This window comes from Polyodon spathula, chromosome 10 (assembly GCF_017654505.1).
Source record: "Polyodon spathula isolate WHYD16114869_AA chromosome 10, ASM1765450v1, whole genome shotgun sequence".
Lineage (NCBI taxonomy): Eukaryota > Metazoa > Chordata > Actinopteri > Acipenseriformes > Polyodontidae > Polyodon > Polyodon spathula.
This window is the reverse complement of record NC_054543.1, coordinates 8,149,582-8,166,321: the sequence shown is the minus strand read 5'-3', so window position 1 is coordinate 8,166,321 and position 16,740 is coordinate 8,149,582. Positions and strand designations below refer to the sequence as shown.

The following is a 16,740-nucleotide window of genomic DNA, read 5'->3' as shown; positions in this document are numbered from 1 at the left end:
AGATGTACAGTACTCCCATTGCTGTTACTAAAATGCAGCCACTCCTATAAATAAAACAGAAACTGTAAAAGTATGAATATTGTGATTTATTATTTGTTTACCAAAGCAGAAATATTGTGCTTCAGTGATTTAGTATTCAATCATACAATGAGTTGAAAACTGCAGCGTTCATTAGCAGCAGAGAGCACTCTGAGCAGAGCTCTCCATGTGCAGAATCACTGGACGCTGCTTCACCCACCCTCATGTCAGAGTGGAAGTCACGCATGCGTATAGGAGGATGATAAACTGTAGTCAGACTGTAAAATGGAATATTTATGCACGGTGGTTAAGGGGTAATATATAATACTGTAAAAAAAAAAAAAAAAAAAAACCCTTAGAAGTACCCCCAGGGTTATGCTTACCCCCGGTTGAAAACCCCTGCTTTAGATTGTGTTATCTTATAAGACGTCCCTCCCTAAGTAAATTGGTTGCCAGGCTGTGGTTGTGAAAGTTCCAAGCTGTGTTGATGTGGTGACAGCTTGGAACCCTTGTTAGCCAATCAGATTGCTCCCTGTATAACTCGCCATTTAGTGAAATCATAAAGACTATGAATAAGGGAATTGTCCTTGAGTTAACTGGATTGATTGTGAATTAGAGGGAGGGCTGAATCTTATTCTCTCTCTCTATCGTGTTTCCTGCAGGAGAACATCCTGATGCGCATTCACTTCCACATCTCAGACGAGACCAAGGAGGATATCTGCACAGCCAAGCACTGCATCCCTCACCAGAAATTCGCCATGACCCTCTTTGAGCAGGTAAACCAGGACGCCCCATTCCCCCTTCAGTGCGTGCTACCCTGGGATAGCTGATTAAATGGTTTCAATGTTAGACTGTGCTGAAAAATAAGACTTGATCAGTTTATTGGTCTGCAGTATTGAGTTTCACTTGCAATGGTAAATTAGGCCCAATCTACACCAATGATCCTCCCTCCTGGAGAGCGTGATCTGAACAATGGTAAACAATCGGTTAGTGTAGCTTGTGTGTGTTACAGGATGTGGGTAGTGTGTGATGCTCATGAAGCTCTGTGTTTCCTCTGCAGTGCGTGTGTAACAGCTGTGGGGCCACGTCGGACCCCCTGCCCTTCATTCAGATGGTGCACTACATCTCCACGACCTCGCTGTGGTGAGTGCAGCACTCTGCTCTCAGAGCTTTTACAACATCAACTCCAAGAGGGATTTTTTAGAGGGACCATCTCCCCGCTCTTCTCCCCGTGCCATCCTCCTTTCCTCTTCCTTCCCAATCACAATTTACAAAGAGAAACTGCACTGCAGTGAAATGAAACGGTTCTACACTTCTAGTTATGGGAAGTAGCAGATAGGTGCCCCCCCCCCCCCCCCCCCCGTCTATAAAAGAGAAACTGTGTTCTGGTTGCTTTTAATAAAAAATAATAGTTTCCCCCAGTTCGAGGGGCAGTGCCTTTACGAAGAAAGCCTGAAAGCGGAAGTTACAGTGGGGGAGACTGCACAGATTGATTTACACTATAAAGTTAATGCATCACACAGAGGGTGTCGTTTATCGTACAAGAGATTTTCATAAAGGGGAGGGGGGGGGGGGGGGCGAGAGAACTGAAGCTGAGAAAACATGACAGATTTCAGAGACGACAACAGAAAAATATTTAAATTAAAAGCATCCCACTGCATTTCAACGTTCAAGGCAATGGATTTGAGGCTGGATTCCTGCAATCTGTAACACGCAACTCCTCAAAAACGATAAATGGTGGAAAACCTTTACCTCGAGCATGTCTGTGTGTGTGTATGTGTTGCTGCGATGGAGAGCAGTGTTATGTGAGATAGAGGCTGTGTTTTAGATCAGCAGATCGCCCTCCACTCTCCCCAGCTGCCTAAAGCAAGGGCTGTCTCATATTATGTAGAAAACACCATTATGTAATTTTCATTCAATGGCAAGGCTGCCACAGGTGAGATGTTATCTAATAAACATCATCGCGTAATTCACGTGTAGGGGCCAGGCTGCCACAGGGCTGTGTGTGTGTGTGTGTCTGCCTGACTGACTGACTGAATGCTTAGAGGACACATTTAAAGGACATAGTGCTAAGAGACGGCGAGAGGTGCTGACAAGAAGGCATTGCAATACAGTACATGTAAACCAACATTCCACTTAAAAAATAAAAACCACACTTTAGAAAAGATTCATGTCACTTGTATGCAACGGCTGCCGGAGCATGGATAGTCATTCATTGCGACACAGCGACGCAGCATGAATCCAGCTCAATCACGAGGGCAACAAGGAGAACTGTAATTGCCTTGCAACACAGTAATGTGTGTGTGTTCTGTGGCTGCCCTTAATGAATTTGAGTGTATTTCTGAAACAATCTTTGCTGTGTCAGGCTGGCGAGCGACGTGAATGCAAGAGAAAGTACTCAACTTGGTTAGAGGCAGCCATCGAACACTCAGTAACATACAGGATATTAAATCTAAATAAAAAACTGAAATTACAAGTGTAGTTGTGCCAATAGGAACATGACTTCTAATAACGGATTATAATAAATCTTTCCTTCAAGACTTGTTTCACTTTTAAATGAAATGAATAAAACTGTGTTGTGGCCGTGAAAGGCGCTATATAGGTGGAGTGGTGTAGTTGTTATACAGGCTTGCGGAGGTTCAAGTCAGACAGTGCAGCTTTGAATCCCATTGTTTTTGTGTCTTCCTCCAGTAACCAGGCAGTCCAGATGCTGGAGGGCAGAGAGAAGCTGACTCCGGACATGTACGGAGAGCTCCTCCGCAACGCCAGCACCATGGGGGACCTGCGCAACTGCCCGGTGAGTCCAGGAGCTGGGGAGGGAGGGACGGAGGGATCAGTACTTTTCTTGGCTTGTGATCTGCTCAGATCTCCAGGAAGCTAAGCAGCAGGGTCAGGCCTGGTCAGTAAATAATGTTTGTATAGACTGGCTGTGCTTCTCATTATCTCTCTCTCTCACACTAACCCTCCCCTTTCTCTCTTGCTCAGAGTAACTGCGGAGAGAAGCTGCGTATTCGTCGCGTCCTCATGAACTCCCCTGAGATCATCACCATCGGCCTGGTTTGGGACTCTGACCACTCCGACCTGGCAGAGGACGTCATCCACAGCCTGGGCACCTGCCTGCGCCTCGGAGACGTAAGGACAGCTTTCCCATCCTTCCCCTTCCCCCTTTCCCCTCCTCTCCTCACAGCTCCTGCCTCTTCCCTTTTCCTTAACCCATACTCACGGATCATTAGCAAGACAGCAGTTATTGCCAAAGATATTTGATTTTAACACAATACCCCCCCATCTCTCTCTCTCCCCCGTCACCCCTTCTCCCTGTCTCTCCCTCTCTGCAGCTGTTCTACCGGGTGACGGATGACAAGGCGAAGCAGTCAGAGCTCTACCTGGTGGGCATGGTGTGTTACTACGGCAAGCACTACTCCACCTTCTTCTTCCAAACCAAGTTACGTCGCTGGATGTACTTTGACGACGCGCACGTCAATGAGGTACTGACGAGGGGGAGAGGGCACAGGACATTATGGGAAGCTTGAGCTGGAGGGCACGAAGAGGGGAGGAGAGAGGAGTAGTGGTGGGGTGAGGAGGAGAGAGACAGCAAGCTATATCACTGGCATCACAGGCCTTTCACCTCTGGATGCCTGGGTCGAATTTGACTTCAGAGGTTACAATTGAAATGAGTTTGGTAAGGCAGAGAGTGTTCATTGCAGAATTGAGGTGCATTCTCTAACTGAGAGTGAATGGCAAGCAGGCAGGCAGGGGGTGTTCAGTGCAGGATTGAGGTGCAGTCTGTAACTGAGAGTGAATGGCCAGCAGGCAGGGGGTGTTCAGGGCAGGATTGAGGTGCAGTCTGTAACTGAGAGTGAATGGCAAGCAGGCAGGGGGTGTTCAGGGCAGGATTGAGGTGCAGTCTGTAACTGAGAGTGAATGGCAAGCAGGCAGGCAGGGGGTGTTCAGTGCAGGATTGAGGTTCAGTCTGTAACTGAGAGTGAATGGCCAGCAGGCAGGGGGTGTTCAGGGCAGGATTGAGGTGCAGTCTGTAACTGAGAGTGAATGGCAAGCAGGCAGGCAGGGGGTGTTCAGTGCAGGATTGAGGTTCAGTCTGTAACTGAGAGTGAATGGCCAGCAGGCAGGGGGTGTTCAGGGCATGATTGAGGTGCAGTCTCTAACTGAGAGTGAATGGCAAGCAGGCAGGCAGGGGGTGTTCAGGGCAGGATTGAGGTGCGGTCTCTAACTGAGAGTGAATGGACGTCAGGCATGGGGTGTTCAGGGCAGGATTGAGGTGCGGTCTCTAACTGATTGTGAATGGACGGCAGGCGTGGGGTGTTCAGGGCAGGATTGAGGTGCGGTCTCTAACTGAGAGTGAATGGACGGCAGGCATGGGGTGTTCAGGGCAGGATTGAGGTGCGGTCTCTAACTGAGAGTGAATGGACGGCAGGCGTGGGGTGTTCAGGGCAGGATTGAGGTGCAGTCTGTAACTGAGAATGAATGGACAGCAGGCAGGCGGTGTTCAGGGCATGGGTTGTCTCTCTCTTGCCGAGCTGTGGCTTTCGTGCCGCCATCAAGAACAAGAACCTGTTAACAGTAATGTTAAAAAAAGAAACATAACGTATTAAAAAACATAGCAAACTAGCATAAATTATGGTAACGCTGCAAAAATACTGTGTTCAACCATTTATAAGGCTCTATCTGCGTTCCTGAGCAGGGTCAGCTCTGCCAGCTCCCCCAGAGAGAGCTCTCCTTGCAGGGGTTAGCTTGCTAATGGAGGCGAGGCTCTGGATCCAGGACAAGACTCCACTGTAAACTCTCTGCTGTCAAAACCTCAGCTCTGATCCGTTTTAAGGCTGAGCGATCCATCCTCTTATGCCTTTATTTTGATATTCAGTTGGAGTGAAAATCAGTTGTATGACTGGTAAATGTGATTTTAATAATAGTGTGATAATTCAGAAATGGAAATACGACATTCCATAGTGGTTTCACCCATTCCAGGTTTTAATGCAAGCTTCATTTAGCCACAGTCTATAGCTAAGAAGCTTTGGTGTGTCTTATTAAACTCACAGTAAAATCAGGAATGGATCAAACTGCTGTATGGGTCTCATTGACTCCCATTACATTCTGGCAATTGGGGCATTTCAATATTGTGATAATAAGAGGGGTGACTAACAGGGTTCATTGAGGTTTATTTGAATGAGAAACAGAAAGATTGCACACGAATGTACATTCAACTTCAGTATTGTTGTGTTGTTTTGTACAGCAGCCCCACCTCGTTGTCTAAATATAAACTACAGGATTTCTTTTAACCCTCCCATTACGTTCAGAATTTAGTTACGTCTTTTATCTTTTAGAGCCATGTTGACCTGGTGCAGTTTCAAACAAATTGAACCAGCCTTTAATTGATAAAATGTATTATTTGCTTAGCTTTTACTCTTATGTTAAATATTAGAAATGCATGTAAACTCTCATTATAATAAGCTCAAAGATATAGCGCATCATAGAGTTATAAGACCATTTTATTACACAGAACCCAAAATTGTATTGTACCTTAATATTTGGAGAAGGGAATGAACGAAGTGCAGAACTGCATGTCTAGTTTTGATGTCATTTTGATGTCATTGGAATTTAACAGCCTGCCTTGATTCATATGCCTTACATTTCCATTATTTGATTTGAGTGCTTCATCCACATTAGAAGCAATGGGCTGGTGGGGAGAGTTTGATTTTCCACCATGGCAGATTCAGTGTCAGCATCTTCAGCCTCCTCTTCAGATTATTGTCTTCAGTTCCTGACACTTCACTGTCCAGCTCTGCTAAAATTGGGAATATTGGGGTTGGGAATAAGACTCCCATTGCATAGCAATTTGATCCATTTCTGGTTTTATCATGTGTTTTTAATAAGAGTTAATTACCTGTACACCATGGCTAATCAAGCTTGTAGCAAAACCTGGAAAGGGGTGAAACTGCTATGTAGTAGGAGTCTTTAATTCCATCCTTGTTTTTCCCCCTGCAGATCGGCCCCAAGTGGAAGGACGTGGTGTCTCGCTGTATCAAGGGCCACTACCAGCCCCTGCTGCTGCTCTACGCTGACCCCAGAGGCACGCCAGTTTCAGTGCAGGACCTGCCCTCTCAGATAGACCTGCATCACTACAATAAGGCCTACTACGACAGCGAGGACTCGGGTATGAGTGTGTGTGTCTTTCTGTGTCCCTCTTTATCTATCTGTTAGTTCTACACAAAATGATTGTTGGATTATTTGGATTGAGCTCTCCATAGAAATCAGGTGTTGACAATCAGGTGAAGGTCACTGGTGTTGATTGGGGTAATTTAAGCAAGTGAAGAAACAGCTGCTTGGATTTGTGATGATTGCAGCTTTTCTTAGACTGTGTGGAGAACAGCAGTTTCTTGTTAAACTTGGAATAGTAAATTTGGTGGGCTTGCTAATCGGTTTGTGCAGCCCTGTTGTCTGTCTGTCTCTGTTCTGTGTTCACTGTTCCGTGACTCTATGATGACGATGACGATGATATTGATGATGACGATGATGTTGATGATGATGATGATGATGATGGTTGCTACTCTTTCTTTTTCTCTCTCAGGCCGGGAGCCCTCCATCTCCAGTGACACTCGCACAGACTCCTCCACTGAGAGCTACAGCTTCAAGCACTCCCACCACGAGTCCATGGCCAGCCACTTCTCCTCCGACTCCCAGGGCACTGTCATCTGCAACCCAGAGAACGACACAGCGTCTCAGAGCAGCGTGGACACGGGTAACACAGAAATACACACACTCCCATGCGTACAGATCAGCGTGGACACGAGTAACACACTGACACACAGCAGCGTGGACACGGAAATACACACTCCAATAAACACACACTCTGACACACTGTCACACAGAGCTTCACTTAGCAGTGTAGACACGGGTAACATGGAATTACACACGGACATGCAGTCTCATACCTACATATCTCTCACACACACAATATCTTGGTTTTGAAGTTAGACCATGTTTCCATAAGGAGCCATACTTAGTGATCCCCATGTTCTGTTTCCAGGGCAATTGACGGACAGTGAATTGACTCGGCGCTACCCACCCAGGAAGGGTGGGACTATGGACAGGAAGCGCAGCTTGAGCCGGCCGCGACGATCTGAGGAGCGCAGTCGCGCAGCGAGGGGGGACGAGGCATCATCAGCGGGGTACCACAGCGAGGGTATGAGGGGAGGGGGGAGTGTGTGCCCTTCTATCCTTTTGGACACAAAAGTGGTTCAAACCGCTCTGCACTGGATGTAAAACCCAGAATGAGCCTGTAAAATATTTTAAATGATTAAGAACGCAGTCATTTAGAGCTAATCCAAATAATTCCAGTTGGTCGTACTTTCATCCTAAAGACACATACAATATGATCCATTTTTTTGTATATACAGGCGAGACCCTGAAGGAGCAGCAGGTGCCCCGCACTGCCCCCAAGCCCTCAGTCAGTCGGCTGAAGGAGTTCAAGGAGACCATGAGCAACATCATCCACAACCGCACGCTCCCCAGCCCCGCTGCCTCCAGCACGGGGGGTGTGGCTGACTGGGAGGTGGAGAGCACCAGCAGCGAATCAAAATCCAGCTCCTCCGGGGGGCGGTACCGGCCTCCTTGGCGCCCACGCAGAGAGGCTCTCAATATCGACAGCCTCTTCAGCAGAGAGAAGTGCCGGCAGGCAGGCTACAACCAGCTGGGAGCTTCCATGGCCCTGCACAAGGAGAGCGCAGAGGAGCCCTCCGGAGCGGGTCCAGCGCCACCAACCCCGCTCGACACAGCCAAGCCCCCCCCTCCCCAAATCAGAGCCCTGGACAGGGGGGCGAGGTTCATTCAGAGGATGGAGAGCGGATATGAGAGCAGCGAGAGAAACAGCAGCAGCCCTGTGAGTCTGGACCTGCCCCTGAGCGAGGGGTTGACTGCCAGCTCATCCAGGTGAGGGGGAGCGGGAACAGCGCTGAACCAGGGGAGGGGGAGAGCTCACACAGGAGAGGGAAGAAAGAAGGAACAAAGAGGGAGGAGGCAAGGGAAGGGAAATGGAACAGCCCTGTTCTGTCGAGTCTACTCTGCCTAAATTGTATTCCCTGTAACCCTTTGTCTGTCTACCCTAAAGGGATGCTAGTTCTAAGAAGCAGCTGAGCTCCGGCCCATCCTGGAGGAGTGTCCCCAAATCCAAGAGCAGCAGCACCCTTCTGCAGGGGCTCAGGAGCCAGCCCTGGGAGGCCAGCCTGGGTAAGAGAGAGACCCACACCACTGTACACACCCCCATAAATACTCTGCCCTACACGCACACACCCATTTACTCATGCGCAGCACTTGTGCAGGAGCTGTGTGTGTGTGCGTTCTATCTTCTCTCTTTCTCTCTTGGTCCTTCAGGGGAGGGGCGCAGTGAGCTGGACGAGCTGCAGGAGGAGGTGGCTCGCAGGGCCCGGGAGCAGGAGCTGCAGAGGAAGAAGGAGAAGGAGAGGGAGGCGGCCATGGCCTTCAACCCCAGACCCAGCAAGTACATGGACCTGGATGAGCTGCAGAACCAGGGTAATGGAAGAGGGGACGGGGAAAGGGGGGGTGAAAGCTACAAAACCAGGGTAACAGAGGTGAGAGGAGGGGGAGAGGTACAGAACCAGGGTAACGGAGGAGAGAAAGGGGGAGGTGAGAGGGTTCCAGCTGCCGAACATGCGCCTTATGGTTTAGAGAGAGGGACTGGGAGAGAGGGAGGCACTGTGGCACTGTGGTTAGGTCTGAGGGACTGGGAGAGAGGGAGGCACTGTGGCACTGTGGTTAGGGCTGAGGGACTGGGAGAGAGGGAGGCACTGTGGTTAGGGCTGAAACTCGCACCCACCCACACACTGATGCACATCCTCAGACACTCGCTCCCACCCACGCACTGACACCCATCCTCTCTCCCTCCCATGCGTTGTTGGTGCTGTGCCCTGTCCCCTGCTCCTGGCTGGGCTGTGTTTAAAGCCCTGTTTGGTGTGTTATCCACAGGGAAGAGTGACCGCTTTGAGAGGTCTCTGCAGGAGGCAGACTCGCTGTTAGAGCAGTCTCTGCGGCTAGAGCAGGGGGAGGACGTGGCTGCAGCGCTGTCTGTCTGTAACGAAGCTGTGTGTAAGTAACCCTAACCTGCCTCTGCCTGCTACTGCTCAACTACTACTACTGTACTACTACTGCTGTGATGAAGATCTTGTTAACTGTGTGTCTCTGTGTTGTGTGTCAGCTCATTCATAGGGTGTATGGGGTCAAAAAACATCTACACTATATGGAAGTCAGTGTAAATTCCTCATGAACAGTGTGTGTGTGTGTCTGTGTGTCTGTGTGTCTTATCTACACTGAAACCAGGACCTGTGTGATAAGTGATTTAAACTGCCTACATTTCCGTAATGATTAATTTCTTCCCCAATTTTTAATATCCTGTCCTCTTGTTATTCTGTAATGTCAATTAACAGGATATTAAACAGGTAGGAAATTAGACATCAGGAAAGCGCACTCGCTGTGCACTGAGATGCACCCCAATCCTGCACACAGTCAGAGTCTGGTGAACGTATGGAGTGAGCTGTCCTGGAGACTGGAGCAGAGTATTGACGTGAATGTTGGAATGCAGGGTTAGACATTAGCAGCGGCCAGGCTAGAATCGAGTCCTGGGTTTAAGAACTTCAGAACCCTTATCAAAGTTCCCCAAAGTAAAACCACTACAAAGTTTAATAAATCACAGTGAAAGCACTGTAAAGCATAGGTAAGCACTGTAAAGGTCAGCGAGGTATTGTAAAGCGTGATGCACTGTGGTAAATGCAAGTAAGAGAGAGATAGAATTTGAACTTAAGTGAGGCTGGAGAAATCTCCTGCTACCTGCCTGTGCCACCTCTGCACACAATATGCTCCTGGCATACCGTAACTCGCCCCTCCCTTTTTTACTGCAGCAGCCCAGACAACTCCCTTCAGGTAAACCAGGAGTGACCTTCACACTCCAGCTCCTGTAGTTCCACTCCCGTGACTGAGTGAGGAGACGCAACAGGGACACACTGAGCCCTGCTTATTTAGGACTGTGTCTGCCAGCCTGGCCGCTGCTAATAACTGCTCGCGTTGCAATGAGAAGAGGCTGTTGGTGTCGGAATCACAATCACAGGATTATAATTATCAGCTGTAGGTCGCTGAACACCTGCTTTGATTGTAAAAGCTGAAGGAGTTAAATTACCAAGCTTTAAATCGCTAGTATTTTAATATGTATCACACATGCTGGAATTGAACTTCATTTGTAGCAAACAGGTACTTTTTTTCTTAGTTTTCATTAGTAAAATATGCAGCCAGTGGAGCTGTTCATGCAGGATATCACTACTTGCTGGAACCACTAGAGGGGGTGCCAGGCTACAGAGCATTTCTTGAGAACATAATTCTTGTGTAAACAATAGTTCATAGGAAATCTGTCTCTATTCTATATCTGTTTTAATTGTACATTCATCTGTGATGTAGCATGAACTATTGTTTCAACACTGCAGGTGTCTATACAGGTCTAGGAAACTCCACTCAAACTGTTTTTGCGGTGTAGGAAAGATAACTCGGCACAAAACTTCAGCCCAGTAAACTAAGATGATATGCAGATATTTACTTTTCAGTAAAAGGCACTGAAAGTCTTTCATTAGTAAGCCTGGGGTAGCCTTTCTGTACTGTTTCTTTACCACTTACACTTTTAAACTTGTACAGCCTTGATGTAAGTGTATAATGACCGATGAAAGAGGGGAAGATTCTGTCATCAACATGTTGTTCTTGTGCTCCTTACTAACTGAACTGAACTCTTCTAGTTTGAGAGAGTGGGGGAGGACCAGCTTGAAATTATTATTATTATTATTATTATTATTATTATTATTATTGGCTTTGCAGCTTATTTGATTTCACATTTCGTATATTCTTTTTTATTTTTCCTGCTGTACGTAGCCCCTCTTAAAATTGTAGGGTGCGAGAAGTTGAAAAACATGTATTCATTCTATAGTAGATACATAGGAAACTAAACATGGTCCAGCTGTACACCCAGTAACCAATGGGGATGCAGTAAACACATAAAAGAACAAATAACTAAGTGTGGGGTGCCCCACATGCCTCTCTAACACCCTCACACGTCTAACCCGTGGAGAGACACACCTCTGTTTGGTTGTTTTGATTTTTTTAATTTATTTTTTAATACTTTATAACATCTTATATTTTGTGTGTGATTCGTACATTGTTCCATGCACTCATAACTCCGTCCTCTACTGCTTTTTTGTCCTTCGTTTTTCTATTTTCTGCTTTTGTTTCCTTTGCATTTTAGCTAAACTAAGACTTGCCGTGCATGAGGGCAGTGCTAACACTCATAACAGGACAATGGCTGATAAGAAGCTGCAAAAGTGCATGAGGAGAGCTCGAAGCCTACAGCAGCGCATGCAGCCGCCAGAGCAGTCACGGCCACAAGAGGGCACTGTGGCACAGTCTGAAAGGTACCTGCACTGTGTTGTCTGTGTGGAACCTAGCCCGGTATCGCAATAGACCCTGGAGGGGTAACGGGCTCATCAGAACCAATAGGCTGTCTGTCTGCCCTCCTAAAGAGATACTATAGAGAATAAGGAGGGGTGATTGATTTCATACATGTATGGTGCAATGTCCTGCTTCTATCATGGTCTAAACCAAGTGTGTCTCCACTGCCTGCTGTTACTGTGCTCAGAAGCTTAGTGCTCCTTGGTTAGTTCGCGATTCAGTATCTCAAAAGTTCAGTTAGCGCATTCCTTTGAATTTAAGACTCACTTTTTTAACCATTTTTTGCTTCTCAAAAATAGCTTGCATCTTCAATTCAACTACAGTATAGTGATGCATGTATTGAAATAACCAACCAAAGACCTACCCGAGTACACAAACAGCAACGACTGTCTGACTGGCAAGAAAAGACAACAAAGACGTCACTGCCCGATCTGGAATCATCCATGACATACACACAGCCATTTTCAAAGAAGTGTCATTAGCTTCCTGAGGAATTCAAAGAGAAGCTTTTACAATTTCAGTGTTTCTAACAAACAGTACAGCTGAGCAGTACAGCTGATTAGACCCCCGTATTTTTCGACATGCCAAGCAATACCATGGTTCACAAATTGGGAGAAAAACAGGTGCGAGTAATCAGCATTGTAAATGAGAAGCAGCACATAGATAATGATCTGTGAGATAGCAGATGGCTGCAAACTGCCTCCGTATGTATAGTTAAGACTCCCTCGAATTTGTGTCTTAAATTACAAGGAATACTGTAATTCACAGGTTTGACAGGCATGATGACCGAAAATTGTACTGTATGGTACTGTCTCAAGATGCTTATTCTAGATCTTTAAGTGGATAGTCTTATCTGTATTGCATGCCAGAGCACTGACACCTCTCTCCTCCCTTTCTCACTCTCAGTGAACCGCCTATCCCGTTCCAAGTACTGCTGACATCATGCCGGGAAGAGGTTCAGGACTCCAGTCAGGAAGCAGACTCCTCCTTCCCTTTCCCCGTCCTCTCGAACCTCCCTCACCCATCCTCCTACCCCACCCAGCCTGCTTCCAGGGGCAGCTGCGAGCATCTGCTGCCTCCCACCAGCCCTGGGCACTGGGAGAGGCAGAGAGCTTGTGGGGGAGACTCTATGAACCGCTGGGACAGCGCAGAGCTCTCCAGCGTCGCCCAGCTACCCGGCACTCAGGCACAGCCCATTCACAAACACACTGCTCTGTCCCTACCTAGCCTGTCCCTGGAGAGCAGGGTGAGGCAGGGCAGTGAGTGGGAGGAGGAAGAGGAGCAGGAGCTGCCTCTGCCCCCCTCTCCCCCTCACCAGGGCTCCATCCGCTACGACTTACCTCACACCCTCACAGTCCCCTACTCCACCTCCCATTCCACAGGGCCCACAGCCGAGCACAGGAGCCCCTTACCTGTGGAAGAGAGAGGGCATGCACCCCAGGGGTACCCTAGCTGGGCGGTATGCTCCCCTCACTCCCCCCGCACCCCACACTCCCCCAGGTCTCCAGTGATGCAGCAGACACCCAAAGACCCAGACCCTCTCCCCATCTCTAGTCCCAGACTGGCTCCCTTCCCCTCTCCTCCTCCTCCCCCCCCCCTACCCACAGGAACTGGTCCTCCCGTACCCTGGACAGGCCAGATGGGGCAGACACGCCCTTCTACACCCCACCAGGGCAACCCAATTCCATCCCTAGCAAGCCCTCCCCTCGGCACCCCCCCTGCCCTGCCATGCCGGTGGAGCGATGGGCGGAGAATGTTACACGCTACTACAGCTCCCAGAGGGACCGCCCACCCTCCCCCGCCGACGAGGAGCTCTCAGAGCTGGAGTGTCTGTACCAGGCGAGTCTGCAGGCTCACAGCAGCTCCAAGACTCTGCGGGGCCCCGGTCAGCAGGCCTGTACTAAGCCAGGTATGGTATAATAGGATCTCGAGACAAAGGGCTTCATTCTCAAAGCTCTGAGCTGTAATTGGCCTTAGCAAATGGACAACAAACAAACAAATGCACCCACTAAAGTTACTAAACCAGAAATAAACAACTCGGGACTTTTAATGCAGACGGTCTCAAGTGGATTCTTACTAATTTTAGAATTGTACATGGTGGGTTTTTTCTCAAAACATTTGTTAAAAAAAGCTTTGAGAATCTGGTTTAAGTAGTTGTTAAATAATGATTACTTTCAGTATTGATACATATTCATTGTGTGTTTTATTGTTCTGGGTGATAGTCTGAGCTTGTGTGTGTATGTGTACAGTGTACAGGGGCTGTGTGAATAATTCCCTTTAAGAAGTTTTTGTTGCAGGTATTAAATTAAGCCAAACAAGCCTGTTATGTCAATTTCACAACAAGAAAAGCTGCCCTTCCCTCACATTTACAATTGAGTACCAATCAATGTCAAATAACTTCCACATTGATTTTTAAAAGGCGATTGGAAGTGAATTTGGGAGCGCATTGTTTTGTGTTCAGCAATTAACACGTTTTAATTCATTTTATCAATACCTAAAAATCTAAAACCTCTCAAAGGGAATTACTCTGAGAATATGAGTACCTGCACAGCCCTGCGGTGCACACTTCACAGTTTAAAATAAAAAGCTCTTCTGAGACTGTATGTCTTGGAAGGCACAACATTTTAGGGACTGTTTTAAGAAATGTTTGCCCTCATTTTCTCAAAGCACTGTTTAATCTAAAACCATGTCTCTAAAAAGAAAACAACTCTCTCTTAAAAAAAAACAAAAAAAACCCCCAAAAAAACCCTGTGGTCACTCGTCGTTTTCCTGTCTGTCAGTTTCAGTTTCTGCGGCGACGGCCACGACACGGAAGTTGTCGACCTTACCGGTCCGATCGAAGACCCCCACTGCGGAGATTGAGAGGAATGCGTATAGCAGCCCCCCCACGTACACTGCCACGGTAAACAAACCCTCTCTCTGTCTGTCTGTCTGTGTGAGTCCTGACGCAGTTTGTCTGTGTGTCTGTAAATCCTGACGCAGTGTGTGTGTGTGTCAGTCTGTCTGTGTGAATCCTGATGCAGTGTGTGTGTGTGTCAGTCTGTCTGTGTGAATCCTGATGCAGTGTGTGTGTGTCTGTGTGTCTGTCTGTCTGTGAATCCTGATGCGGTGTGTGTGTGTGTCAGTCTGTCTGTGTGAATCCTGATGCAGTGTGTGTGTGTCTGTGTGTCTGTCTGTGTGAATCCTGATGCAGTGTGCGTGTCTGTCTGTCTGTGAATCCTAATGCAGTGTGTGTGTGTGTCTGTGAATCCTGGTGCAGTCTGTGTGTGTGTCTGTCTATGTGAAGCCTGATGCAGTGTGTGTGTGTGTCTGTCTGTGAATCCTAGTGCAGTGTGTGTATGTGTGTGTGTATCTGTCTGTGTGAATCCTAGTGCAGTGAGTGTGTGTCTTCTGTCTGTGTGAATCCTGATGTAGTATGTGCGTGTCTGTCTGCCTGTGTGAATCCTGGTGCAGTGTGTGTGTGTCTGTCTGTGATTCCTGATGCAGTGTGTGTGTGTGTTTGTCTGTTTGTCTGTCTGCATGTTTGTGTGAATCCTGATGCAGTCTGTGTGTGTGTGTCTGTCTGTGTGAATCCTGATGCACTGTCTCTGTCCGTCTGTATGAATCCTAACTTTCTGTCTGTCTGTCTGTCTCTCAGCCGGTGTCTCTCCAGTCTCGCAAGTTGCCGCAGTGCAATGATGAATCCTACAGCGCTGACAACCTGCGCCGCATCGCCCGCAGCCTGAGCGGGACTGTGATTGGGGGCCGTCCCGAGCCCATCACTACCTCCCGCAGCTTTGTGAGTACCAGACACTCTCACACACTCTCTCTCACACTGTCATGCACCCCCGAGCCCATCGCCACCTCCCGCAGCTTCGTGAGTACCAGACACTCTCACACACTCTCTCTCACACTGTCATGCACCCCCGAGCACATCGCCACGTCCCGCAGCTTCGTGAGTACCAGAGACTCTCACACTCCATCATACACTCTCTCACACTCACACACTCCATTATACACTCTCTCACACTCCATCATACACTCTCTCTCACACTGTCATGCACCCCCGAGCCCATAACCACCTCCCACAGCTTCGTGAGTTCCAGACACTCTCACATTCCATCATACACTCTCTCACACTGTCACACACTCTCTCACACACTCCATTATACACTCTCACACTCCATCATACACTCTCTCTCACACTGTCATGCACCCCCGAGCCCATCACCACCTCCCACAGCTTTGTGAGTACCAGACACTCTCACACTCCATCATACACTCTCTCACACTCAATCACACTCTCTCACACACCCCCGAGCCCATCATTACCTACTGCAGCTTCGTGAGTACCAGACACTTTGTCACACATACACACACTCTCAAACCCATCACCACATCCTGCAGCTTTGTGAGTATCTGGCGCACAATCGCACTCTCCCTCTGTCACACCTCCTGCACACACACCATCACATAGCAACACCGAATGTTGGAGCTGTGCTGTCAGTCACCATTGTAGGATTCCTATGCATGTTTCTCATCATGTTCTTTGTTTTCCATGTCTGTTTTTGTTGGAAAGGAACCCCAGGTCGCCTGGACCCAGCATGCCGACCCCAGAATCACGCGTCACGCTAACACCTCTCCCCGCATCACTTCCTCCCTCAATCCTCCTGTGTTTTCCTTTGACCCCCAACACCACCCCGTCCCACCACCGCACTTATCCCAGCAGCCACTGCGCCGGACACTGCCAGGTAAATCACCAGGGCTCAGCGCCACCTGCAGGGGTTCTTTAGGTCTGCAGAGAGGAGGGTGTGGGTTTCATTCACCTTAAATCACACTGAAGAAAAGGGGTTGTGAAGGAAATCGCCAGCACCGTGTGTTTTATTTATGTGAGGCTGATAAATAGTTTGGCTGTTTTCATTATAAGCTTGTTCTGAAGTTAACAAAAAATGTTAAACATTATTGAAAATGAAATGTTACTGGATTTACTAAACATTTATTTTAGTATTCCTTTAATCATGAATCTTGGGTTTGTGGATGTCTGCTAGGTTTTTGATCTTTGACAGCTCTAACCCCCTTTTTCCCCCCACCCATTGCAGGAGCTCACCCGAAGGTCGAGAAGTTTCTGGCTGTGCTTGACCGGGGTGAAGATTTCTCCCGTGAAAACTACCAGAGCACAGCCCTGAGCTATGGGACCCTTCCCCGGTCCTCCACCCGCAAGACAGTGGCCCC

The 16,740-nt window shown here is 48.1% G+C and overlaps 1 protein-coding gene across 7 annotated transcripts in view; it reads left to right on the top strand.

The window, feature by feature from the left end:
* The window catches only part of LOC121321776 (inactive ubiquitin carboxyl-terminal hydrolase 54-like), a 43,896-nt gene extending 27,719 nt beyond the window's left edge, over positions 1–16,177 (top strand). For 5 of the 7 annotated variants that reach the window (XM_041260943.1, XM_041260946.1, XM_041260944.1 and 2 more), the window contains 17 exons: positions 681–794; positions 1,079–1,161; positions 2,710–2,815; positions 3,004–3,150; positions 3,354–3,503; positions 6,019–6,187; positions 6,602–6,772; positions 7,061–7,216; positions 7,431–7,962; positions 8,141–8,259; positions 8,404–8,562; positions 9,016–9,135; positions 11,327–11,492; positions 12,436–13,438; positions 14,310–14,431; positions 15,167–15,307; positions 16,088–16,177. In XM_041260943.1, coding sequence (XP_041116877.1) covers positions 681–794; positions 1,079–1,161; positions 2,710–2,815; positions 3,004–3,150; positions 3,354–3,503; positions 6,019–6,187; positions 6,602–6,772; positions 7,061–7,216; positions 7,431–7,962; positions 8,141–8,259; positions 8,404–8,562; positions 9,016–9,135; positions 11,327–11,492; positions 12,436–13,438; positions 14,310–14,431; positions 15,167–15,254 — 3,405 coding nt within the window. In that variant the 3' untranslated portion in view covers positions 15,255–15,307; positions 16,088–16,177. Of the gene's footprint in view, positions 1–680; positions 795–1,078; positions 1,162–2,709; positions 2,816–3,003; positions 3,151–3,353; positions 3,504–6,018; positions 6,188–6,601; positions 6,773–7,060; positions 7,217–7,430; positions 7,963–8,140; positions 8,260–8,403; positions 8,563–9,015; positions 9,136–11,326; positions 11,493–12,435; positions 13,439–14,309; positions 14,432–15,166; positions 15,308–16,087 lie in introns of those variants that run through there. The other 2 variants (XM_041260948.1, XM_041260949.1) reach the window with 2 other exon arrangements.
* The last annotated feature ends 563 nt before the right edge of the window (positions 16,178–16,740 follow it).